Source organism: Bolinopsis microptera, chromosome 7 (assembly GCF_026151205.1).
Source record: "Bolinopsis microptera isolate Bmic1 chromosome 7, MBARI_Bmic_1.0, whole genome shotgun sequence".
NCBI classification, from domain to species: Eukaryota; Metazoa; Ctenophora; class Tentaculata; order Lobata; family Bolinopsidae; genus Bolinopsis; species Bolinopsis microptera.
This window is the reverse complement of record NC_087078.1, coordinates 14,431,173-14,455,921: the sequence shown is the minus strand read 5'-3', so window position 1 is coordinate 14,455,921 and position 24,749 is coordinate 14,431,173. Positions and strand designations below refer to the sequence as shown.

At 39.1% G+C, this 24,749-nt stretch overlaps 3 protein-coding genes and 2 non-coding genes across 5 annotated transcripts; 1 reads left to right on the top strand and 4 right to left on the bottom strand.

The window, feature by feature from the left end:
- Nucleotides 1-35: 35 nt before the first annotated feature.
- On the bottom strand, nt 36-20,356 carry LOC134818732 (uncharacterized). The gene is made up of 11 exons (XM_063828378.1): nt 19,903-20,356; nt 18,589-18,761; nt 18,162-18,467; nt 17,914-17,997; nt 17,608-17,712; nt 17,255-17,376; nt 10,583-10,661; nt 10,378-10,476; nt 3,975-4,085; nt 3,589-3,707; nt 36-442 (listed from the first exon to the last, which is right to left on the bottom strand). Exons 1-11 carry the CDS (start codon nt 20,354-20,356, stop codon nt 325-327), a joined length of 1,770 nt encoding a protein of 589 aa, XP_063684448.1. The 3' UTR covers nt 36-324.
- LOC134818340 (C-reactive protein-like) lies at nt 1,289-2,593 on the top strand. Its single transcript, XM_063827850.1, has 2 exons — nt 1,289-2,215; nt 2,324-2,593. The coding sequence occupies exons 1-2, from the start codon at nt 1,399-1,401 to the stop codon at nt 2,401-2,403; spliced, it is 897 nt and encodes a 298-aa protein (XP_063683920.1). The 5' UTR covers nt 1,289-1,398; the 3' UTR covers nt 2,404-2,593.
- A 195-nt stretch (nt 20,357-20,551) lies between the features above and the next one.
- On the bottom strand, nt 20,552-24,472 carry LOC134817735 (protein SAND-like). The gene is made up of 3 exons (XM_063826980.1): nt 23,754-24,472; nt 22,492-22,589; nt 20,552-22,330 (listed from the first exon to the last, which is right to left on the bottom strand). Exons 1-3 carry the CDS (start codon nt 24,451-24,453, stop codon nt 21,101-21,103), a joined length of 2,028 nt encoding a protein of 675 aa, XP_063683050.1. The 5' UTR covers nt 24,454-24,472; the 3' UTR covers nt 20,552-21,100.
- Trnac-gca (transfer RNA cysteine (anticodon GCA)) lies at nt 22,786-22,857 on the bottom strand. Its single transcript has one exon. It is a non-coding gene; the product is annotated as a tRNA-Cys (tRNA).
- Trnac-gca (transfer RNA cysteine (anticodon GCA)) lies at nt 23,283-23,354 on the bottom strand. The gene has a single exon. It is a non-coding gene; the product is annotated as a tRNA-Cys (tRNA).
- Nucleotides 24,473-24,749: the final 277 nt, after the last annotated feature.

The following is a 24,749-nucleotide window of genomic DNA, read 5'->3' as shown; positions in this document are numbered from 1 at the left end:
AGATTCCAGGGTTGTAAAAAATTGTAAAAATATCGATAAATTTAATCAATAGTATTTTGAATTACGTAGCACATTGTTCCGTTACAAAATATCGCAAAATTCACGGAAAAATTTTAAAAACTTCATCCAAAAATGGGTATTTGATATTTCTGATAAATGTAAAGGGTTTGCTTAATTATATCAAAAACAACAATTTACCAATAACTATGTTGAACTAAAAATAATAAGATACCCAACTCCAAGATCAACAAGCCGCAATGTTGACTGGAATGATACGTTTACGTGACGCCATCACTTACTATCACATGACGTCATCCCTCATTATCACGTGACAGTGAATCGTGCTAGAAGTCCCCAGTGGTCACTGGGGAACATGTCGCAGCTTTGCAGCATGGTCTTTCCAACCAGAGAGAAAGAAGTTGGTCTGCACTCCGCTGATTTCCTGAGACCACAAGTTTTATTAAAAATCAGAGATTTTATTAAAAATCAGAGAGATGGCGTCCTTGTACATTCTTGTAATTGTGTTAGGCTCAGTGGTAAAATATGCCGTGAGATTAATCCTGCTGTTGCAATTCATAATTTAGGGTGAAATAAATGTTCTTTGCTAAGATGTTATCAAAACGACAGTCTCGTAAAATTTTTAGGGTAGTAAACGTTATTTTAGGCCTCAAATGCACCTTATCACGAATTGTATTAATAACGGTAAATTACGGTAACGGAAATTATTTTCTTATCATCTGAAACCATCATGCTGGAAGCATGAAGCAATTTGACAATGCAGAAATATTCGGATAAGTTATGATAATTGAATCTAAGCGCAATTAAATGACAACTCGAAAAGTCTGACTTCCGAGCCAAAAGTCATAGTTTTGCATTTTATTTTTAACGGACACTACTGTAAAATCTGTGATTGACTTGATTCCGTAATATGGGACATCCTGGTCGTGCAATGTGTGATAACACCGCTCCCGTACACCTCCATAATCTGCACAACTCAGCTAGGTCATGTGACATTTCCTAATTAGAAGTTCACGTGGCAAAATAATTCTCACGCGACTCTCGGTCACTCGGCTATTCTTTATAATAAAACTGAGTCGTCATTCCGGTCACTATTCTCTTGTCACCTAGAAACGGACGCTTAGCTGTTCGGTTTAACTGTAGTCATAACTTATTAAAACCCTCCTTCGTGTACAATATCGTGCTATTGTAAGAAATCGACCTGAATTGAGTCCTAACTTCCTAAATTTACTCGGTCAAAATAGATAAACTTTGTACAATAATATCATATTGCACGGTGTAATTGTTGTTTATAACTGCTAATTCTGCACATTTATTTATAAATTAAAATGATCAAGAGTACTGTTAACCTCGTACATACTACATTCGTAGCTAAGGAGCATGCAGATGATATTTTCAGTAGCCGTACCACTCCTTCTGGTAGGACTTATTCTACCAAGCCCAGCAACCTGCACCAAAGTACCTGACAGTTCTACCACTGGTTTAAAGTTCGGTGAAACAGCTAACGATTATGTGGTCTTTAAACCCGCTATGGAGCCCCTACAAGAATCGTTCTCCATCTGTGGATGGGTAAAGAAGTTGCGTTCTTCAACAGGCAAATATTGGTTTGCATACGGCTCATCAGCCAGTCCTCATCAGGACATATTGATAGAAGATACAGGATACACCTTTATCTTCAACGCAGGATTGGACATGAGGAGTAAAATAACTGCACCTCTAGGGGAATGGAGACATCTCTGTGTTTCGTGGTCCCTGTCTTCTAGGGCATTCAGGTTCTACTACGAGGGTGAATTAATAGGCACTAAAGAAACCGCATCGGGCAAAAAACTACCAATTGATGGCTACATGGTCCTTGGAAACGAATTTGATAGTTTTGGAGGAGGCTTTGCTGATATTAATGCATTCGGAGGAGAAATGTTTAAAATAAATGTGTTCAGCAAAGAACTGACGGGAGTGGAGATAAAAGAAATGAAGGACGGAGGAATCTGCTCCGAAGTTGAATTGACATATGGCCGAACAAGGTATTTGAAATGGAGTGACTTCCTCCTTGAGGAGAGATCCGGAAACGTTACAGAGATAGATGTCGGGTGTGATAATGAGTTGAGCAGATGGGATATTCTATTCACAAGTCCCTTTCTGAACAAACCGCTGACGCAGGATATGGTAGACAGTCTCCGCTCTGGATGGGATATCTTAGGTAAGTTGTCACATGGCATGATCAATTTACTCTCTACCAATTTAATCTTATGCAAAGTTTATTTAAAGTTCAACCTCATATTTGGTAACTAACCTAACAATATTTCAGAGGACTTCGTCGGGGCTACAGTTACGGAACGATTTATTCGACATTTCAAATTCTATCACGAGGAGGAACATGAGCAATGAGTTGAGCTATGAGTTGAATATGATACCAGGAACAATAATTAGTTAATTTAAATGCATCTTTAAGCCAACAAATTTTTGAAACACGGTGAATCAAAAAGAGATGGGTTTCATTTTGTATATATATTTAAAAATATTTTAGTTGACTATTAGCATCATTAATTACAAAAGTCAAGCGATTGTCTTTCTATTTCTATCTATGTAATGCCTACTTTCATTTTAAAAAGAAATTACCAATTCCAAAAAAAATGAATATTCAATTTATATTATTAGTCATACTGGTAAAACTGAAGAATACACTGAAAATAAGTTAACAGGCCTGGAATCTCTGTATAGATACTTGAAATTACTCGTTATATTATATTGCACATTGCACAATACGGTGGTGTACAATTTAAACTGAAGTCGTTTATTGCAGTAACATGGTTCTACTATTATTTCTCCATGTACTGCCTCGGATAAAGTACAGATTAATGATCCCGTTACTGAACAAAGGTTGACACGGAAAATTATCGATAATCTCTATTTACGTGGCCATTTTAAGCAAGTCATCACTCATCTCAGTAGGATGTATTACAAATTCTTCATACTATTGCGCAGGTGGTGATGATTTGTAAAGTAAAATTGACTAAATAGTCATATATTACAGTTTTCTAGTCTGTACATTGTCTCGCATTGTCTCGCGTACACTATTATTATATTATGATACAGGCCTCACAGATGCTGTATATATCAACGTCACTTATCAATAATTATTTAAAATATTACTTATTTTAAAAGGCAAAAATTAAGTGAAACTGATGTTGTTCAAAGTTTGGTTATTGTCTAGTGTCCACATATCAGCTTCTATTAAGTTTAAACTTAGGATTGAGAACGTATTATATCGTTTGTATCCAGTGGCACCCCAAACACGTTCCTGACATAATCTAAATTATCTTTCTGGCTGATGGCAACATGGAGTAATTAACAAATCAAACACACAGAAAGTGTACCCCAGAGCCGAGAGTATTCGGAGCCCTGCCCAAAAGGAACAGATAAAACTTAATCCTAGTGTTTCCTCTGTATGCACTATGTATTATGCACTATGCACTATGTACTATGCACTATGCACTACCATGATTGCCGTCTTTAGTCTCATAATCCCGTATTTCTCATTCTGAACAATCACTGACTCGGAATATGACCAACCTGAGATATATCCTATCAAATCTGAGTTTGCTCTTGTAGGGAGCTCCAGTATTGCAGTTAGCTGATGTGTCCCACGTGTACCGCGTAGTGTTGTCTCTACCCGTTACTTCCCAAAGGTCCTGTGCGGTGTAACTTTGGTAACCAGTAACCAGGCCATAGTTACACATTTCTCAGGAAATTAGTAATAATTATGCCGGTTATTGAATTTTAAATACACGATTCTTTATGAACAGCTGTGTTTAATCGATCATGCTGTGATATACCCCTGAACTATTATAGGGCCTATTATAGAGTATAGAGCTTCGGTTTAATTCAGTCTTTAAACTTGATTAGAGATCGTTAACAAATTGCCTATCGCTCCAGCTTTGATATCTAATCAAACTTACGTCAAAGTTCTGCACATTCTTTATTCTGTTCATTTCAAAGTCTCTGATGTTCATGTCACCCCCGAATATTGATATTCTTGGCGTACTTTCTCTCGTGATGAACTCCAATACCTGCAGTAGTTTTTACCGGTTTAGAATTGCACTGTGCCATTTATGTACATCTCAATGGTTAGATCGATTGATAACATATCGAAATGCTCATTAGATAACAAATATAAAACGTGCCTCAGTAATTCAATAATTATATCAAGTCTTAGACTGAGCCCAATATGCTTAATTTAATAAGCCGAGTGAATTATTGCCTATTTTTAGAGGCATCTAACTTATAATTATAAAGTTTCTGTCTGTACGTACGTACGACCGCCCATGTGCAAATTTTAAGTTGCATAGCAACGCGGATAGAAATGCGCACGTGCAATGGACATTGGCACGAGATTATTATCGGTTTTGTTGTTATAATATCGTTGTGTTAAGTGCGAGTGACATTTTAATGGGCTATATCTTCGGTTGTGGTTATATTTTTAGATGTGATAAAAAGAGACTATCATTATCAAAGAATACCAGTTAGCTTCCTCCCTGTGATCACGGGTTTTCTAGTATTTTAATATAATAATATACAGTAAACCTACTTCAGATTTAAAGGAGATTAGAATCAGAACAGTTTTTAATATTACATTAATAATCCCCTGTATAGAACTTCTACCGTCGGCTTTTTACTGTCTGAGGCGACAAATATTTGTGCATGATTAAAATAAGAAACATTATCTCAATTTCAACGAGAAAGAGTTCCTAAACAAGATAAAATTTCACATGGCACAGTTCAATTACGAACTAACTTCATGTAGTAAGGTAGTGTGGCACCCAAAATCTAAAGTCTAGCATAACATTTTTCTTCACCTGAATAACAGAGCAGAGTGCTAAAAAGATTGGTTAAATATCGAAGTTTATAACATCATTGTAGTTGTACACTTGGTGACTTGCATAATATTAAGAACCCGCAACGCTTCATTAATTTGGCATTCAGTCGCTTCAACGCTTTTGGTACGAATTTCTGGTAACAGACATTCGTAACCTATCTATTTCCATGAAATTATATTTTTGTTACGTAATTACTATATTTTAATTACACGGTCCATCTCTACTATCTCCGTAATTTAGCTTCTAACAAGAGATATTGGCAGAAATTACAGTGAAGTTTGACATTAAGTTATTTGTTTTAAGGTTTTAAGGAAAGATTAGACTTGGGCTTTGTTTTTAACTATCCCAATGTATATAGAACTTTTAATTTACAAATAATAATAAGGTCCCTCTCTTGACTTCAACAGGTAACAACCTAGCAATTTCTATGAAATTATATTTAAATTATGTAATTATCATTACGTGGTCCCTCTCCCGACTACAGTTACATTATCTAACATCTGCCATCTGCACTTCTAGTGACAAGATAATAATGATGAGTTAGTTGTCGCTCATACCGCCTCATATGTCGATTCTTTTGATCGTGTGTTTCGCAAATTTCAACAGTGGTGCTGTAGGTCAGTCAGGTGAGACACAGCTTAGATTGAATTTGGAGGAGGTCAAATGCTTCCTCTGACAATTGACATGCTTTCATATGCGCACCAATTCGAGTTAAATGCAAAATGAAATGCTGGAGGTTCTATTATAGTTTGAAAAAGTCTAAGTTCAATATTTTCAGCGGAGATCCCAATTGCCCTCAGTGGAGCTGAACAATCTACCACAGAGGGAGCAAACACCGCATCTCTCGCAATTGATGGCAACATTTCCACCAGTTCCCAAACAAACTGCCTCCACGACAACACCATCTGGTTCAAAGTCAACTTCACCCAAATTTACTGTGTTAAAAAGGTTCGTTTGACTCATGTAGCTGATGAAGCAACCCGTCACCTGGTATGGAGAATGCAGGATACCAAATTAACTATCTTAAACAGTAAGACTAGGATGGACTCAAGGGTGGAGACCCTCTGCAGCACACTGAAAATGACTGACAACCAACTTGACTACACAGTGACTTGTATCAGCCTGATATGTGGTGACCAGCTGAAACTGACGGTGAATCACCCTGACGCTGGTTACTCCTACCCGGGCTGTATCCACGTGTCAGAGCTGGAGGTGTTTGCTGTCACGTGTGCGGATGTCACGTGTGCTGATGTCACGTGTGCTGATGGAGCAGCTCTGGTGGGTCATGCTGGGTGTTTTACTTCAGGTAATGTTGTAGTGGGTATTAAAGCTGGGTTTATGATATTTAAAGCTGGGTTTATGATGTTTCAACCGCTAAAAATTGGGATATTTTAGCGGTTGACCTAAATAAATTGATATGCATTCGAAGCATAATATCTATACTTTTGATAATTGATTATGGAATGTTGATTATCAGCAGAATTTGATTTTTGAAGATTAAATATCTCATCTGATGTTTCATCTAATGATTTGCACAACCAGTTTTATCAGGAACGATACTGATATAGGGGGGGGGGGGGGGGGGTTGACATGTCCGCCAATGTCCGCCTATGTCCTGTCCTTTTTGGACATTAACGGACAAATATTATGAGAATTTTTCGCACAAGATTTGGACACAATATTTTCGGCTCATAATGATCATGAACAAATTAAAGTCGTTCCGAGTCATTCTCGATACGTACCTCTGAAGGCAGGGCTCTCGCTTCCGAGCTCGCACTGCAAAGGGGAGGCCTGCCTTCCGGGATCGCATTACAAGATCAGAGGGAACCCTCGAGTCCAAAAATCGTACATCGAAGGGTAGGTCCGGACTTCGAAAATCGAAAAAATATTTTCGGCTAATAATGATCAGGGTAGCATGAATCGTGAACAAAAGAAGTTTCCAGAAAAACCTTGAAAAGATTTTGACTTAGAAAATTTTCGGTCCGAGTCATTCTCGATACGTACCTCTGAAGGCAGGGCTCCCGCTTCCGAGCTCGCACTGCAAAGGGGAGGCATGCCAGGGGGAAGCCTCGAGTCTAAAATTTTGTATCGAGGGGTAGGTGCGGACTTCAAAAAACCGAACAAATATTTTCGGCTAATAATGAACAGGGTAGCATGGAATGTGGAGAAAAGTGGTTTTCAGAAAAATTTTGTGCGGACTTCGAAAATCGAAAAAATATTTTCGGCTAATAATGATCGGGGTATAGTAGCATGAAACGTGAACAAAATTAGTTTCCAGAAAAACTTTGAAAAAATTTTGACTTCCAAAAAAATGTCGGTCCGAGTTATATCCTTCGATTATCGAAGTCCGCACCTACCCCTCGATACACAATTTTGGACTCAAGGCTTCTTCCTGGTAATGCGATCTCGGAAGGCAGGCCTCCCCTTTTCAACACAAGCTCGGAATCGGGAGCTCTCGATACGGGAGGTACGTATCGAGAATGACTCGGACCGAAAATTTTCTAAATCTTTTCAATGTTTTTCTGGAAACTACTTTTGTTCACATTTCATGCTACCCTGTTCATTTATAAGCCGAAAATTTGTTTTTTGATGCCCCCCCCCCCCCCCCCGCTTCCTACACCCTTGACTTGATCCTGAACTTCGCAACTTATTCCCTCTTCTACCAGCATTGTGCTTGTTCATTCGTCACGCCTCTCTGGCTCAACCGAATGAGAAGAGACCTGTTTAAGTAAGTTTATTATTTGTATCACAAAGAAAGGTACAGCTGCCCAGACCAACGACCAGGTGGCAAAACCAACGACACAACAATGCTTTGCTAAAGAGCATTGCAAGCAGAGGGTTCCTGTTTTATTGTGACGAAAGCCATTATGATTATGTCATTAGGAAAACTATGGAGTATGGACAGTGAATTCTTGAAATATTCGTTTTGATTTTATTATTCATGTCGTGCCGTTCTAATTCATACCCACGAGATTCTGCAGGAGGTACTTGGCTCAGGAACTCTTGACTCAGGAGCTCTTGCTTAGCATATTTTGACAATATGCTCAGTGCAGGTGTGGTTTATGTTTAGTCCTAAGTGTAGCTTTTTAAGGGACCTTTACCGATTGTTCACAAAGAAAGGAGTCAAAGCAGTTCGGCGGCGGCGTGCACCACTGCAAAGCAGGTGCCGAGACCAACGACAAAATGGTGCTTTTCTAATGAGCATTGCAGTCAACCTCAGACTTGCTTTAAAACGTTTTCTTTTTTTCTCTTGTGTTGTCTACCTCCTTCCTCCCTCCTCAGTGCTAATAATCTATTAATTCAGAACCATGCTAGACAAAGTATGTAGGTAAACATTTCGCTGCTTGTTTAGTCAGCTCTGAGCTCAGTAGGAGCAACCGGTGAGGAAAAAGATTATTTTATCACAAATTTCAAGCTTATTCATTCGTCACGCCTCTCTGGCTCAACCGACTGATACGGGATATTAAGGTCACGTAACTCCATACTGGACTCTAGACAGTGACTCAGCTATAGACGGTGATTATCACTGTTCCAGAGTCCAGACAGTGGCTGCTTGCCAACAGCCCTGTCAAGCGCAGAACCGCCCCATGTGTTTGTAGACCACGTGATACCGATGTAGCTCATGTATTTCTAGATCTTGTATCCAAGTACAACAGTCCTTGACATTGTTTTGTTTTGAAACCCCACGGTGGAGGTTGGCGTGTGCCGCAATTTATTAATCAATGGTAATTACATGATAAATGAAATTATAGTCACACTAAAATATAATAATGTAAAATAAAATATATTAAAATAAATGCCCTACTAAAAGTACTATATAACTAACGGTCTACAAAACTGGTTGAAGTCGCAATTTGTAAACATGCTAATTACTATTTAATAATAATCGATAAAAAGTTTTGCGCGGCAGATGTAAATTCGGCATTGCATAATGGCAGTGAAATTAAAATGATATGTTGTTGATAAAAGATCATAGTCATTTGTCGCGAGTGATCTTTCTTTACGCGTTGTCGCTTACTAACTCGGTGCTGTAGTCTATTTGCGAGCGCCCTTCTCTTTGAGACTTTCTTAGCCCAGGTATACTATAAAGTAAGAAATTTTGCCAATTTTCATCGTCTCCTGAGCTTTGCAGCTTGAGGAGTTCGCGCTTAGCTGAATTTTTAAAGATTTCAATTGAAAAGGTAGAACTTGGAATAGTTATATCCTTACTTTGTTTTGTAATAGAGAGCATGGGTCCTTTGAAAAAAAGAGTATTTTTAAATGTTGGGCCGTTGTAAGTTGTGAACCAAGAAAGGTTATGTTCGTATGTGGAATTATAGGTGGGAATATCGTGAGGGAAAAGTTCTTTGATGGATTTAGGGAGAAGGCTTGGCATGTTCCTTACTTTGTGTAGTAGAATAAGAGCGTTTTTTACAATGACGCTATGGACTGTTAGGATATTATGCAATCTAAACGCACTTTTTGTGTGCTCCGGGGGATTGCCGTCTTTATATCTATAATTTACATATCCTGACATAACAGCTCTAATTCCCTGCTTTTGCTTGGTGAACAGAGATTCAATGTGACATTTTGAGGCAAATCCCCACACTAAAGAACAGAAATTTAGATGGGATTGGATAAGGCTTTGGAAAAAGTTTAGGCGGGCTTCGTACCTCAAAATACCTTTAAAACAGGATCTATAGGGTGAACCACATAAAATGTGACTTTTTTGAAAAAGTATCACCCTGCCTCACTAGCAAATTTCAACAAAATTTAACAAAATTTAACGAAATATTTAAAAAAATTAACGAAATATAAAAAAATTTAACAAAATTTAACAAAATTTAACAAAATTTAACAAAATTTAACAAAATTTAACAAAATTTAACAAAATTTAACAAAATTTAACAAAACTTTTGTCCGCTATTGCCGCTAATGTCCACTTTTGTCCACCTATGTCCGCCTAAGTCCGCCTATGTCCACCTATGTCCGCCTATGTCCTGTCTTTTCCTGTCCTGTCCAGTCCTTTTTGGATTCTATGAGACAAGCGGACATAGACGGACGTGGCACCCCCCCCCCCCCGATATAGTAATAGTAATAGTAATAGTACTATGTTTACAGTATACTGAAGGGGTATCCTAGGAAGTTTCTTCTAACTTTTAACAGGTACCCATCCTCATTTAACCCTCAATCAAGTTTCCTATCATTCGGCTGAGTCGACCGAGGAGATCGCATAGATCCAATGGATCCTTAGCTACTCCCTAGCCTAGACTAAGTGACAACTTTTTGAATATTCTTTTGTTAAGCGATCGATAAGAGAACAGGACGTAACAGTTTTTAAATGTAAGGATACAATTACAAGACAATTTTCTATTTAATATCAATTTTTCATTTTATTCTAATTTCTAACGCTGATTTTTTGTAGGACTCAACAGGCTGACGTTACGAATTGTAATCGATTTTTTGAAAAAGAAAAGATTTGAAAATATCAATTATAGAAACTTGCCTTATCCATTTGACTGGTCCTCTCCTTGGAGTGATCTTTCATGCTTTCTAAGTGAGAAGTTACAAATTCAAACTTTTTGTTGTGTAACTCACAGACCACCTGGAAAAGTTAAATTAAGTATTATTTCGCTACAATTATTATTCATATTTGGGATTTATTTCGAAAGGACAATAATGAAACTAAAACAACATTTTGAGAAGTAAACCTGAACGAAATGTCTCCCCATTATGGTAGAAGGAAACTTTTTAACAGTTTTATCGAGTATCTTCAGGCTACCAACTTTCCTAAAATTTTGGGTTTAGTTAAGAAACTCAAATAAGGCGCGGACAGAAAAGAAGACTTGCAGCCATTCTTTCTGGCATTAAAGCTGAAGTCTTCTCAGCTATTGAGCTTTTCTCCATCTTAATGTTAATGGCTGAGATAATATTTTCCCAGGCTGCACATGGTAAGCTGGCTTATGCTTCTTTATATTGCAGAATGCAGATCTGTGTCACCCAGGTTCCAGAGCCTGAAGACAAGTAATAATTCCTGTTGAGCGAGATTCCAGGTTAAACCTACTATTTAGCTTGGTAGCTATTGTCCCACCATGAAAGCCACACTTAATAATCATAACTTGGTATGGCGGTTATGTCGAGGATGTCCAGGGTATGTCACACAATCACACAATGGCACATACAATGGCAAAGACAGACAGAGGGCCTAGTTTAGCGCGGTTTACTGAGCTGCTTCATGACACCGCCATGTCATGGTGTCATCCGCCGTTATTTCCAGAACAAGTATTATATAAATCTTTCTCAGGTTATTACGCCAAAAGTTCGTTCAACTTAAAAAAATTCCACTATAAAAAATAACAATGAAAGATAGCGTGTAGACTGCGGATCAGTTCAATCCCATAAAATACGCGCGGCTCCAGGTGCTCTTCATTCAATGAGATATACGAAATTTGTCGGCTGTTTACGATTAGACGATTGTATAGTAATTTATAAATAGAGTTGAAGTGAGAGTTCAAGCTTGTTCACTAGATGCTAAGTTTGATGAGGGCACTCTTTAACACTACATGTATATTTGCTGCATATATGTTATGCATGTATGTTATGCATTTTCTGTTCACTGATGTATGAACACTTACTACCGTAAATTAAAGTTAATTTTGTTAACTATCACGTTATGTCCGGTCACTCAAACGTAATGTCTAGTTCGAACTTCGAGGGCCCACCAGGGCCCAGGCCTTGTCCTGTTCTAAGTACCACAGGATCCCAGTATATGTCCACTTGCAGTTCTGATTGTTAGTTCAAATTGTAGTTCTGCACTCTCATAGTCGCTTCCATTTTCGAGAATTGCTCACTCTCTCCCTCTCCAGTCTCCCCCTCTCGGCTCTCTCCATTTACATGTTCGTTCTCGGTCAAGTAGGACAATCCTTTACCTTCCTGTACTGGGCTATGCCATGGCTGTGTTTTACTGTTTTCCTTTTGTTGAGAAGTTTTACCGACTTGTATTGTACATATATAAAACAGAATAGTTTAACTCGTGACAAGAGAAAACCTTTTGATTGTTCGTTATATTAACCGGTATTATTATATTAACCGGTAGAGAATTGTTTTATCCAAATGTTCGCAATTGATCTTCATAAAAATACTGAAAGATTGTTTAACGTTTAATTAAATTGTACTGTCTAGTGTCTACGGATCTTACGTTAGTCAAATTCTACTTCAGGCTTATTATCATGTATCAGAAGAAGTGCTTCCAATATTACATTGAGTTTAACCATCTTCCTATGAGGAAACAATAGAATCCTGTTCATATGTTTCTTCATCAGTATTCAAAGATTAACTCATTTAGTAGACATTATTGGTGGTTCTTCAGTCAAATTATACGCTGTCGAATTAAGTTTCGTTCGAAAAATATTTTCATAGCAATTTTTCATATAGTTTGCCAATTAGTTAGTTTTTATTGTATCACATTGTTCACCTCTCAGCGTTTGGCACATGCGTATGTTAGGTATCTTACTTAGGTCTGTTACTCATCATAGAATATTCTACAACCTTCTAGAATATTCCACGGCGTGATATCAGCCAGCATAATATAGTAGTTCACTGCGCCAGCTGTAAACCGGTAAACAAAACCAGGTGATTCCATAATAACTTGTTAGGTGTTTACATAATAACTTCTAAGACGTTACGAGACCTTGTAAGACGTTGTAAGACTTTGTAAGACGTTGTAAGACTTTGTAAGACGTTGTAAGACTTTGTAAGACGTTCTGAGATCTTGCTAGACGTTATAAGACTTTGTGAGACTTTAGGGTAATCAACCGTGGGTTGAGTAATTATGGCACTATCCCGTTATAAATATCTGCGCCCTGTCTATTAACTCAGGGTCTAAGTTAGCTGTGACTGGGAGCTCTCGTATCAACCTACTGCGTGACCGACAGACCTGTTTTGTGTCCTTGAACCAGCTCCCTTCTCTAGTGATGAAGTTTTGTTAAAGACATATTGATGTAACCTTCACTTCTACTATTTAAACCTTTTATAAAAGAGTGTATATTAAGTGTTTCAACAAACTACATGAAGTTATGGAACATACTCTCAAAATAAGTCTGACAACGCAGACTTAACACGTATGAACAGGGGCTGAAGGGGAGTTCTACCAATTGTAATAACATTGAAAATGTCTGATTCTAAATTATCTATCTGTTTATAAGGAAACCATCAATGAATGACAAATGATTATAGAGTAACTCAATTTATTGATGAGCTATCTTTTCTTGCTTGCTCAAACACTTCTGTTCCCGGTGATACTTACCTCAGGCGAATGTGAGTTAATTAGTTTCATATCGTTTACAATTATTTGAACTATTTTAGAAAACGTAACTAGTACCTATATTGCTATAGTATAGGGTCTTGAATTAGAATATAAACTGTCGGCTCCCAAAATTGGCCAAGCTAATCAGAGGAGAGTCAGTTTTGAACATGATCTGAGTAATGAGTATATTCATGATCTGAGTAATGAGTATATTCAAGATTTGAATAATGAGTATATTCATGATGCTAACACCTGTTTCAGATACGTGCAGCATCAAAGAAAGAAGCGGTTTCTTAAAGAACGTTTGTTATAAAGATGACAAAGAATTTTACAAGTGCGCTGCATCTCAAGAAATCTACTCGGTCGAAGGAGATGGTTTGGAATTGAGCACAGTTTGCCCCAATGATCCCCATTTTTACGCGGTTTGCGGAACAGAAGCACAGGGAAGGATGACAAACGATCAGATTCTTTGTGGAAACTACATACGTTTGTCAGCAGCGAGATCGTGATAACTCAAACTTTTTCTTTACCGCGTACAAGTTTCTCATACTTACCCCCTGCAATTAGAGAAAAATGTGAAAATCCAATTCCGTTAGTTGACTCGTACTGCTCTGCGGATACTAGAAACTGTGATAATGTGTGCGACATTTATGATATCGAGGGGGACTGTACTGATGAGGCTGAGTGTAATGGATTTAAATACGGGCTAACTTGTCAGAGTATGTTTGGATCAGATCAATACGTACATCCGGCGGAGATATGCGATGGCGTCCCATTTTGTCAATCTGGAGGAGACGAACAAAACTGTGAGGTGACAGAATACACTGAATACTCATGTGTCCGTCGTCAATATATCGACAATGAAAAGGAAGTTCCCATTTTCAACCATACCAGGTGTAGCGCTATGACGTACGATGATAATGGTGTCAGCCATCCTTACTGTCTCAACTTTATGGAACAAACAAACTGCTCAGATCCCACGAGGATTGGAGGGTATTGTGAGATAAATGGGTACCCTTCAACTGTATCCACCTTCGTTAGCTCAGCATGTGAAAACGGTGTTGAAACCAGACTTTGTGACGATTTATTTGAGATGGAATGTGTTCAAGCGTCAACCATTTGTTCTGTGCAGAAACACAAAATGTGTGATCAAAACCCTGATTGTGGGGACAAAAGCGACGAAACGAACATCATTTGTGATTTGATGACCCAAAAAACGTGTAAGCGTAGGTTTGGAAGAACAACCAAAGAATTGCCAATACCCCTATCTTGGCTGAATGACGGGATAAGAGACTGCATTGATGAACAAGACGAAACTGAAACTTGGCCAACTTGTGGAGAGGGGAAAACCAAACGATTGTTATCGGAAAATAGCAGCTGTGAAAATGTGTACTTGTGTCAGCTCCAGAGTCCTGGGTATGCTGAACTGAACCAACTCTGTGATGGACGCGAAACTTGTGGGAACGAGAACAAAGTGTGCTCAAGTACGAGATCTTTTAAAGACAAGATAGAAACGAAATCTCTCACCAAAAAGAACGGTCGACAAATGGTAGCATCACTATGTCTTGATGGATTGGTTAGTCTAAGTCATCTTACCAACATTAAATGTGAACAAAAGCTTTTCGCTTTCACAAACGACGAAATACTAGGCGAAACGAAAACATACGTTACATTACCCGATAAAGTACAAGACTGCGGCCATATGTATGGAGAAAACTATGTGTACATGAGCTGTGCAGAAAAGTGCCGGGCGTCCCAGTGCCCCCTTAAAACTGTTCCGAGATATAAATCATGTCCGAGTCAACACCCTCAAAGAATTGGAACCTTTGTGAACAATGAATACCTAACATTTCTCACAAGAGCAAATGGGGGCTTCACTAACAAATATTTCGTCTGCTCCAATAAAATTCGATGCATTGACTATAAGGACGTTTGCAACCTCGTGGATGATTGTGGGGATGGTTCTGACGAAGAAATGTGTATAAACCATTTTCAATGTAGCAACAACAACTCTCGAGTCTACATACCCCACTCGAAAGTATGTGACGGGAAATTTGACTGTCTGGATTTATCTGACGAATGCAACTCAGGATGTTCAAAATTCATTCTAGAAAACGTTGCATTAAAAGGATTTTCTATAGTAATTGGAGGTTCGGCAATACTAGCCAACACTCTCACCCTCTTCAACAACTTTCGCACAATCACGGATTGTAGAACTTGGACGGCTCTTCTAAATAAGTGCCTCGTGTCCTCAATAGCTGCAGGAGACTTTTTGATTGGTTCCTATCTCTTGTCAGTGTCCGTATACGATGGCATCATCTATGGGAAGACCTTTTGCCAGGAACAAAATAAGTGGTTGACAAGTATTGGCTGTTCTGCGTTAGGTGTAATCAGTACGGTTGGTTCTCAACTTTCCCTTTTCTCCATGGTAGCACTTAGTTTCATGAGGATCTACGGAATCATTACTTCCATGAGGATCCCCGGAGAGGTTACAACAATAAGGTCGCTTCAAATTGCAGCAGGAATTGCACTGATAACAGCAGCATCAGTAGCTGTAGCAGTGATTCCCATAGCTGACAGCTTCCAGGATTTCTTTGTAAATGGGTTTAAATACCCTGAGCAGCTGAAATTATTTATCGGGCTAACCAGTAAACCAGCAGCAATGAATGCTGTTGAAGGATATTACGGAAGGATGAAGGACGGAAGGCTGAGCTGGAAGATGGCAAATAAAATGGTTGATGAAATGTTTTCTCATGATACGGGCACAGTTGAAGATTACACAGCAGGAAAAGTTAGGCTAGGGTTCTACGGGAATGACGGAGTTTGCCTCTTCAAATACTTCGTCCAACCCACTGACCCTCAACGGGACTTTGTCTGGGGCATACTTGCATTGAATTTCGTTTGCTTTATACTCATTTCGATAAGTTACGTAGCAATAGGATTCTTGTCAAGCAGATCGTCCCGTAAAATCACTCAAGGCAACAAGCAAATCCAAAAAAGAAACGCTAGGACGAACCGAAAGATAGCTATTATCATCGCGACCGATTTCTTTTGTTGGATCCCTTTCATAGTCATATGTGGACTTCACTCTCTTGAAGTAGTTGATGCTACAAGTTGGTATGCTCTCATCTCCATTATCATCCTCCCGATCAATTCAATCATCAATCCTCTTCTCTACGACGATACGGTGACTAAGCACTTGGGGAGACCATTGAGAAGTACAGGTTCTTTGAAGAACTGGACAATTTATGTTCGGAAAATGGGGAACAATTTACTGAACAAGTGTCGAAAATTTAATCCCTCAAGAGAACATGTAACTGAGTGTCGAAAACTCTCTTCCTTATCATACATATATAAATAAGATGTGGGGTTTTCTCAGTGTCGTTGTTACAGTTTCTAAGAAACCATTACATCGGAAACGGCAAGTTAAATCACCCTAAGAAGGGATGAGCGGTACAACTCTTATCAAACAGAGATAGTCCTTCGTTATCCCCAGAAGTTCTCATTCTTGCGCTAATTACGAACAGTTATCAGTTTTGACTTCTGAGATGAAACATTGAGATGATCTTAATCTATAATGTTTCGCATTGACTGAATTTTTGATGCTTTTTAAAATTGCGCGTATGTCCTATATTATATAAGATAACACAGAAAGTGCATATTAAATTATGTGGATATGTTATAAGAGGAAATTATACATGAGGATATCTTATGCTGATAAATTGTGTGGTTATACCTATAACGTACAGATTAAAAAATGTATGTATTAATTTGGCTAACTAAACTTTTCGTATGAATTTGAAGACTAGACTACGTCAGTTCTGGCAGATTTCAACGGTTGACAACCATTGACCAATCAGCTCGCAGGAATGGCAGCCATTGACCAATCAGGTCGCAGGAATGACAACCAAGCTACTTTCACTCCCTGCACTCTGATAAAAATATGAGCCTAGATCCGGATCCAACCTTTGATAAATCCAGCCCAGCTACCATTTTAATAAACACAGTTTACAAATAATGAAAACAATAAGCAGATCTAACAAATAAGTGAGTAAATTACTGAAACTGACTAGGAAACCTGGTGATAAGTAGAGCGTTGAAGTAGGGTGAAGATCTATCTCCAAAGGTCAGGTCGTAGGATCGTCCTAGTGAGGATCTGAGACGCTCAACTTGCTCAGTTACCACCTCTTGTAGCATCACCAAAAGGGATGAAGAATTAATTAATATAACTTTATTAACCAACTGTACAGGCCCGTAACACAAACAGTATGAACTAACATAATGTCAGTATCCTAATTAATGAACAAGGCAAATTATACCACGCCTTGATTGTATGAGCTATTTATAGCTCATGGTATGTCTAGAGTGAGCTAACTTGACAAAACCCTATGAAATTGGACCGGAATGTAAAAGTAAACGATTGTAACTCACAACATGTGGATTAATAGTTTTTATCTCTGAAATAACAGCACTGAACCTCTCTGAAATACCTCTCTCACACAAACCATCCACATTCCATGATAACAGAGTTAGTTCCTGAAATTAACAATTAAATAAATAAACAATAAATGTTAAAACGTTTATTTACAAAAAGGTTACACTTATTTACACATTCACTCCTTATACATACACGGTAAGTTGGTCGCACCAGATATACCAAATTTCTTCAAATTGACATAGAAAAGAAAAGAACCTATCCCACCTAAAAACTGCACCAATAATTAAAATCACACCTACCCATGGTCCGCGAGTAACCTCAGGCGGCGGAGAGTGATCGGTGATCTTTATATCTGCAACGGACGGTTCTGCAGGCCTTTTTCTCTGCAAAAAGTTTCGTATTTGTAAAATCATCATGGAGAAGGGTCGACTACAAAAGGAAGGAATTTAGCTAAAAACTTAAAAATTCAGCCCAAAAGACTTGTTAACCAACATCTTATGAAAATCATTATGGTCACCTAATGTTTCTGTCAAAATATAGCTCTTACCTTTTTGAGTTGCCTTTCAATAATATCAACTGCCGTTTGCTCGTCATTTCCAGCCAGTCTTAAAGCTGCCCTGGCTCGTTCAACTGAAACATCAAGTTTCTTGGAGATTCTGCCGGCTGAACCCTCTATACCACCACCATCATTTTCAGTAGCGTTATCAATCATCTTCTCACCAGATTCATCGTCAGATATTTCAATGGTTTCTTGTCCCGGAGTAGTTTCCGTCTCTTCAATTGAATATGATGTTCTGGCATCCGCTGCATCGATGAGTCGTCTTACCTCTTGATCTGTAGTCGGCGGAGGTTCCTATAAGTTAATCATACGTCACTTGTTTCTGAATTAGTGCTGAACTAGGAATTATTGAACTATCTAGTTCGACACGTCATGGTGATAACAGGAAAAGAACACCAAGGAGCCTAAAACCTACGTTTTGAATGCTAGGAAGTACATCAAGAGCGTCAGATATGTCACCACCAGACCGTGTCAGAGCAATCTGAGCATGTCCCACTGAGCAACCGGTCATTTCCACCAGCCAGTTTACTGCGTCCTCTTTGGTTCGGACCAGGTTAACTTCTTCTATATCATCTGGAACGTCCATATCTACAGGGTTAAATAATGAACGAAAGTTATGAGCTACATCAATAATCGTTTATATTCAAAGATTTTATCAATATTTCCTGTCCATGTCCGTGCAATGTTCATCAACGAAAATTGGCAGTTTGGTTCTGCATATCATTTCAGTAATAAAAAACATGAATAACAAACAAGAATGATGAGGTAAGTGGTTAACACTGATTAAAAGGAGGATGAAATTGCACCGAATTAAAAGTGTTAAAAATTTAAAAGAATATAAAAATACACCGGCCTGAAGCTATTTCATTGAAATTAATTATCTTCTGAGAGGAAAACTGCCACAAAACTTATAAAATGAACATCCCTATCATCTGTTAAGGAAGATAAAACATCTCTGATAATCTCAATTTCCTTCGATATGAAGTTGGTCCCAGCGATATCATTCGAATCAACAGAACTCTCTACGGGAATAAGTATTTTTGACATCGGATACTTAGCGATCAGGGTATCGTTTGTGATATACACAAAACAACATCGTCTAGAGAAAGCAAGACGGTAGGGGTTACAACTCTCCTCGCAAACTAGTCGAATGGAATTCGTGGAAAAATCCCTTTCTTGCAAGTCCCGTATTGGTACTCGGAATTCTAAGTCCTCAAAGTTCACGTAACTCTCTCTTGATTCATAGACTTTAGGGAATTTTTCTAGAGTTTTACGTCTTGGAGCTCCGCCCATTTGACGAGAAAAGAAATATGTTTGAGTTCCTAACACCATTCGATAAAGATTTGTAGAATCAACTTTATGAACGTCTGAAAATTTCAATATGACATCGTTGATGAAAGATTGTGGAAGATTGACCAAGCGAGATTTGATATGATGGTTTCAAACTTTCTCTTGCGATGCTGCAGATCGTGCTCTAGCCACGAAAAGGCTAATTGTGCAACATACATTTCTGAAGGAGGCTGCAGATGATCTAATAGCACAACTAACAGATCAATGTCTATGTTTAACCATCCAGGGGCTATATTATTGTGGTCGATCAGCTTGCAGTAATCAAGCGATCGAAGTTTCGCAATGGTTGTCTCCGTGATTCTATCTTCTTTTAACGCCATCAAAAATTTGAAATGATCAATAAAGTTTTTCTCGTTCAAAAAGCGCTCCAGAAACTCACAGCACTCTGATATGACCCAAGAAACCTCATATTTGCAGGCAAGTTTAAGGGTTACACGATAAGTTTCAGAGTTCACAGAGATTTCCCCGGTGTAAAATGATCTGAAAAAATCACTGAGAATATCGTCGTATCCGTAATAATCTGTTAAAACCAAAACTGAAGTTTCATCATTCTCATCATCATCATTATCATCATCAGGAACGTGATAATCTTCATCAACCCCGTCCACTTCCTCCCCGGCTAGGTACCTCTTTCTTCTCTCAACAATAAGCGCATTTATGTCTCTCTCACTGCTCATAAAGTACTCCTCCAAGACTGGACTTTGAGCACTGAGAATAGTTTTACTACACTCGAGGATTTGCTCCGATAACACCAAGGTACACCGTCCTGATAGGACGTTGAAAAAGCGAGGGACTGATGAAGTTAGAGACTGCAACCATTCTTCGTGGGGCATTGCTGGGTGAGAGTAGGGTTTATTAATACATTAATTGATTGTAGTTTGTTTATTAATTGGCGTTGAAATGTTAACATAACAATGCAACCGTTAGAACGGAGTTTGTAAGCTTCATCAGTTAAAGATCATTGCTTAGCTTTTAAACCATGAAATAAAAGAGATCTGAAGTGATGACAGATGCAAAACAAAGGGACGTAAAAATAAAACATTTAAGATTATACATTTCCAATCTTACACATTAACTTAACAAGATGTCATCGAAATCAAACTTTAACACGACAAAATAACGATCAATGTAAAAGGTATCACGATTATTTGCGGATGGAATGCGATAAATGCAGGAAAACGAGCAAGACATAAACCAATGACCCGCATTGGAGCTAACGCGTACGATGTATACAAGGTGGTTCAGAATGAACAACCTGTAATAGTTATGAGTTGAGGCGATTGTGTGATCTCTGTGTGATCGCTGTACCGATATTAGTACCCCCTCAATGATGTGGATCTTGACATGAAATTGATTTTGGGCCTGCCACCATGTCGTTTTACTTTCAGGTGGAACATAAATTGGATGATCAAGACGTGTTCAAGTTATAATCATGCTGGAGACAAATTAGTCATAAGTGAAATCATCCTAATGCGCAAAATTAACCAATAATTTAGTATTTAGTAACTAGATGGCCGGCGGTTTCTTTTAATCTCAAAAAAGTAGTTTATTAGTGATCAAAAATTAAGATTACCAATTCAGTAAACCCCAGAACCAAGAATGAAGAATCTGTTCTCTTCTCGGCGGATCCACTTTAATAATTTATCAATGTTATTCAACGCAACAGGCCTCGTCACAAACGGCGAAAACGTGCAATAAATCTCCGAATTAGACATCAGGTACCCAACAACGGACTCCCGGGCGTCAATGTCGTAGTAAATCGATATTTTGTGATCACTGTGATGAAGCTTGTCATGGACCTGACAGTATTTAGCATGTAAAAGTCTCCGGTCCTCGTCCGAATTGTACGGAGCCGTGTACTCGGGACTCACCAGCTGTTGGGAGCTCCGACTCTTGTAGATAAAGTGATGGAGGTGGGGTATCTTGGTGTCCGAGCAGACGAACGGACTGACTAGCACAGCCTCCAACTTTTCCATTGTCTTCTGAGCGACCATCTGATCTACAATCCTCTGCTTACACTCTATCATGGTTATGTGTTGCTCCCGTTCGTTTGTTATAAGAACCAGGCTCACGTTCGTAGTTTCAGAGATGTAGGAGTCGTGAATGTAAAGGTAGCCTCCATCGTTAAAGTCGGGGAGGCAGCAAGGTGCCCATTTCTCACCATGACCTCGAGTGCTGCCTGTCTGCACGTAGTTCATCAAGAGGTGCAGATCTTGTGGTGTAACCGCGTATTGTTTGGGCCGGACGATGGAGATTATCTGTCGTTCGTAGATCACAATCGCAAAAACGAGCTCCGGACATCGGTTACTGAGAAGGATGGCGGTCACTTCATTCCGCAATGATTGTGGCATGGGGAGACACCGGATTGATTCTAACAAAAAGCTGTGTTCTTCCTCAACGAACTGAATGATCCCGTTGAAGAACTTGGGAAGTCCGGTAAGCTGACGCCTCAGATCATAGTTGTGTCTGTTCTTAAACAGCCTTGCCATATGGGACTGAGTCAGAAAAAAGACAGCCTGATGGTGAACGTATTTCAACTGTCGACACAGCTGCTCCTCACTCTCGTTCAAATGGGCGATAGCAACCATGATGAGCGGGGGATGACACCGGAATACAAACAAACGATTTGAGGTCCTGATACAGCTGAGATCATCAGAGTTGTCCTGGACACAGCTGAGCAGAGCTTGCATCACCCCGTACAGCCCCACTATGTTCTCTTCTTTGCCGTGCCTGCTGTAGATTGGTTTCCCTGCCTCGCTGAATATGAACACGTGTTTTTGGTCCGTGTACCATTCCGCAGGGTATTCCTGTAAATATTGAGGTTTAGTTTGGCAATCAGACTTTAAGAGTCATTTAAGGTGACCAATGACCGTTGTATAAGCATCGAATACCTTTCCTAAGTTGAAATTGATATGAAATAGAAGTCGTACTACAAATTTTATGCTGCTATTGGTAATAGTTGTAATACCTGTGCACCAAAATCCTCAGATTCATCAGTAGAGTCATCAGGTGGGTGTGGAGCTTCAGACACAGTCTCACTTCCTTCGTCGTCACTCACTGTGTCACCTGATAAGTTTAAATAGGGGATTACATCAGATAACATATCGAATTTCCAATTATTGTCTTCTAGATATTTTGCTGATAAGGACGGTTTTTACTTAAGGCAGTGTAATATGTGTCTATTTGACCAGTGTTTTTAACAGCAAGTATGGCGTGACAAAGATGACTGACGACTGTAGCAAATATATAAAATTGAAAGTAGAGGGCGCACACGGAGTTGAACCATGGACCTATCGATCTGCAGTCGATTGCTCTACCACTGAGCTATACACCCATATGGTGCACCCAATCCTGTGCAATAAAAGCAAGATGTATAAAACCATGAGGTGTCTAACACTGACTCAGATGCTCAGTTGGTTAATCCATTATTCCGCCTGTCTACTAGCCCTGAGGAAGCGAGTTCGAATCCGGGCTGGGTCAATATCTCGGTGTTGAAAGGCAGCCGTCGCTTATCCAACCATGATGTGAATATTAAAAGCTCTCATTACAGCTTCGGAATAAAACGAGTGTATATAATGCTTGAAGTAGCGTCCGGACTGTGCTTCAGTGAAATCTGTACCGTAGCCTAAAAGGGTCGTAGCCGGTAGCCGTACTGCACAATAAAAGGTAATCGGCACCTCACTAGCTTGCTAGCCTCATCCCATTCATAAATATAACAAATAAGACCTTATTGTAGCAAATACATAAAATCAAAAGTAGAGGGCGCACACGGAGTTGAACCATGGACCTATCGATCTGCAGTCGATTGCTCTACCACTGAGCTATACACCCATATGGTGCACCACAATCCTGTGCAATAAAAACCTCGAAGTACATGCTAGCATGCATGTATAAACTAACTAAAGAGTAAAGAGTTATTTGACACTAGTTAAACAGAATGGCAGCTGTGTCCGTAAACTGAGTCTAATGAGGCTAAATTGCAATTTCAATGTGGCAAACACATTTGCGTGCTTTCTTGACATCTGTTCAATGGGTAGTTATAGTGACCGTCGGGATAAAAGTTTTTTGTCTATAATTAAAATATTCACAATCCATATCATTTTACTTGCATGAAAATAATCCCTCAAGTTGCACTCTAAATTTGAACACAACAAGTTACTTGTTGTACTATAACAATAGACATAAAACAATCAGGTAATAACACATAATTCACCTCAAAGAGTGTATTACCTGGGGTAACAAGTAGAAGATCGCACCCTGAACTAGTCCTCACCACCGGTTCCAGAGACGCACCAGGCTCCGGTTCAGAGCCCACAGAACCTCCAGATCCACCAACAGAACCACCAGATCCAGTCCCAGAAAGGACATATTCCTCTTTTGGAACTCCAGTCTCGGCTGTAAACTCGGATGACAACTCGGAGGAGACCTCAGGGGAGAACTCCTTTTGGTGTACTGAGGGGGATTCCATGATCACGTCATCATTGTCCTCAACGACCACCTTTACGTCGTCCACAGACGTTGAACTGCCGTTTAAAGAGCTGGATTTTGTAAGGTTGCCAGTAACCTCCAGGTTCAATTTCGCTGGGACCCCATTCTGTAGAGGATCTTTTTCGCCGTCCTCACTTCTGCCCAGATCAATACTTGATGAAGGACTCCGCGGGTTTTTGACATAGTCTGATGCGTTGCTTCGAGGCCGTGTAAGAAACGGGTCATTAGGTTTGGATTCAGCGCATAGCCGGGTTCTTGGCTGAGGTTCTATCTCCTCATCTTGGACTGAGATTGTTGGTTGGCTCTCTGTCACCTCTTCATTGATGTTAGAGGTTGACGATGATGGCTGAGGTTCAATCACCGCTTCTTTGAGGGCGGCGGTGGGTGTTGGTATTATTCCGTTAGCAGCACTGCTCAGTAACGTGACAGCTTCATCACCCATTCATTGAACTAAAGATATTAAGTACGTTAGAATAATATACCAATGTTAGGATTTCAGCGAATAAAGTTGAAATCGTAATAAATATTTATAGAATAGTTGTAATGGAGGGTCACTGATTGGTTAATTTTAGATAAAATAGTGATCGTTGTTTGACACCTTAGAATTTTCTGTCCCAAATTGTTATTTAGCCAGATATTATCTTTCGGTTCCGATTATATAATTAAAATCAGGGGACATGAAAAACTTGAACTTTGGCTCTGTCAGTCATAAGATAAGTTCAATTGATTGGAAAATTT

Coding starts and splice junctions, on each gene's coding strand:
- LOC134818732 (XM_063828378.1), bottom strand. CDS start 20,356: ATGCCCCACGAAGAATGGTTGCAGTCTCTAACTTCATCAGTCCCTCGC. Junction 10,477..10,582: donor TGGGGAGACATTTCGTTCAG/GTTTACTTCTCA, acceptor TAACTTTTCCAG/GTGGTCTGTGAGTTACACAA. Junction 443..3,588: donor TTTGATAGGATATATCTCAG/GTTGGTCATATT, acceptor TTGTGGTCTCAG/GAAATCAGCGGAGTGCAGAC.
- LOC134817735 (XM_063826980.1), bottom strand. CDS start 24,453: ATGGGTGATGAAGCTGTCACGTTACTGAGCAGTGCTGCTAACGGAATA. Junction 22,590..23,753: donor TCTTCTACTTGTTACCCCAG/GTAATACACTCT, acceptor TAAACTTATCAG/GTGACACAGTGAGTGACGAC. Junction 22,331..22,491: donor CTGAGGATTTTGGTGCACAG/GTATTACAACTA, acceptor CAATATTTACAG/GAATACCCTGCGGAATGGTA.
- LOC134818340 (XM_063827850.1), top strand. CDS start 1,399: ATGCAGATGATATTTTCAGTAGCCGTACCACTCCTTCTGGTAGGACTT. Junction 2,216..2,323: donor CTCTGGATGGGATATCTTAG/GTAAGTTGTCAC, acceptor ACAATATTTCAG/AGGACTTCGTCGGGGCTACA.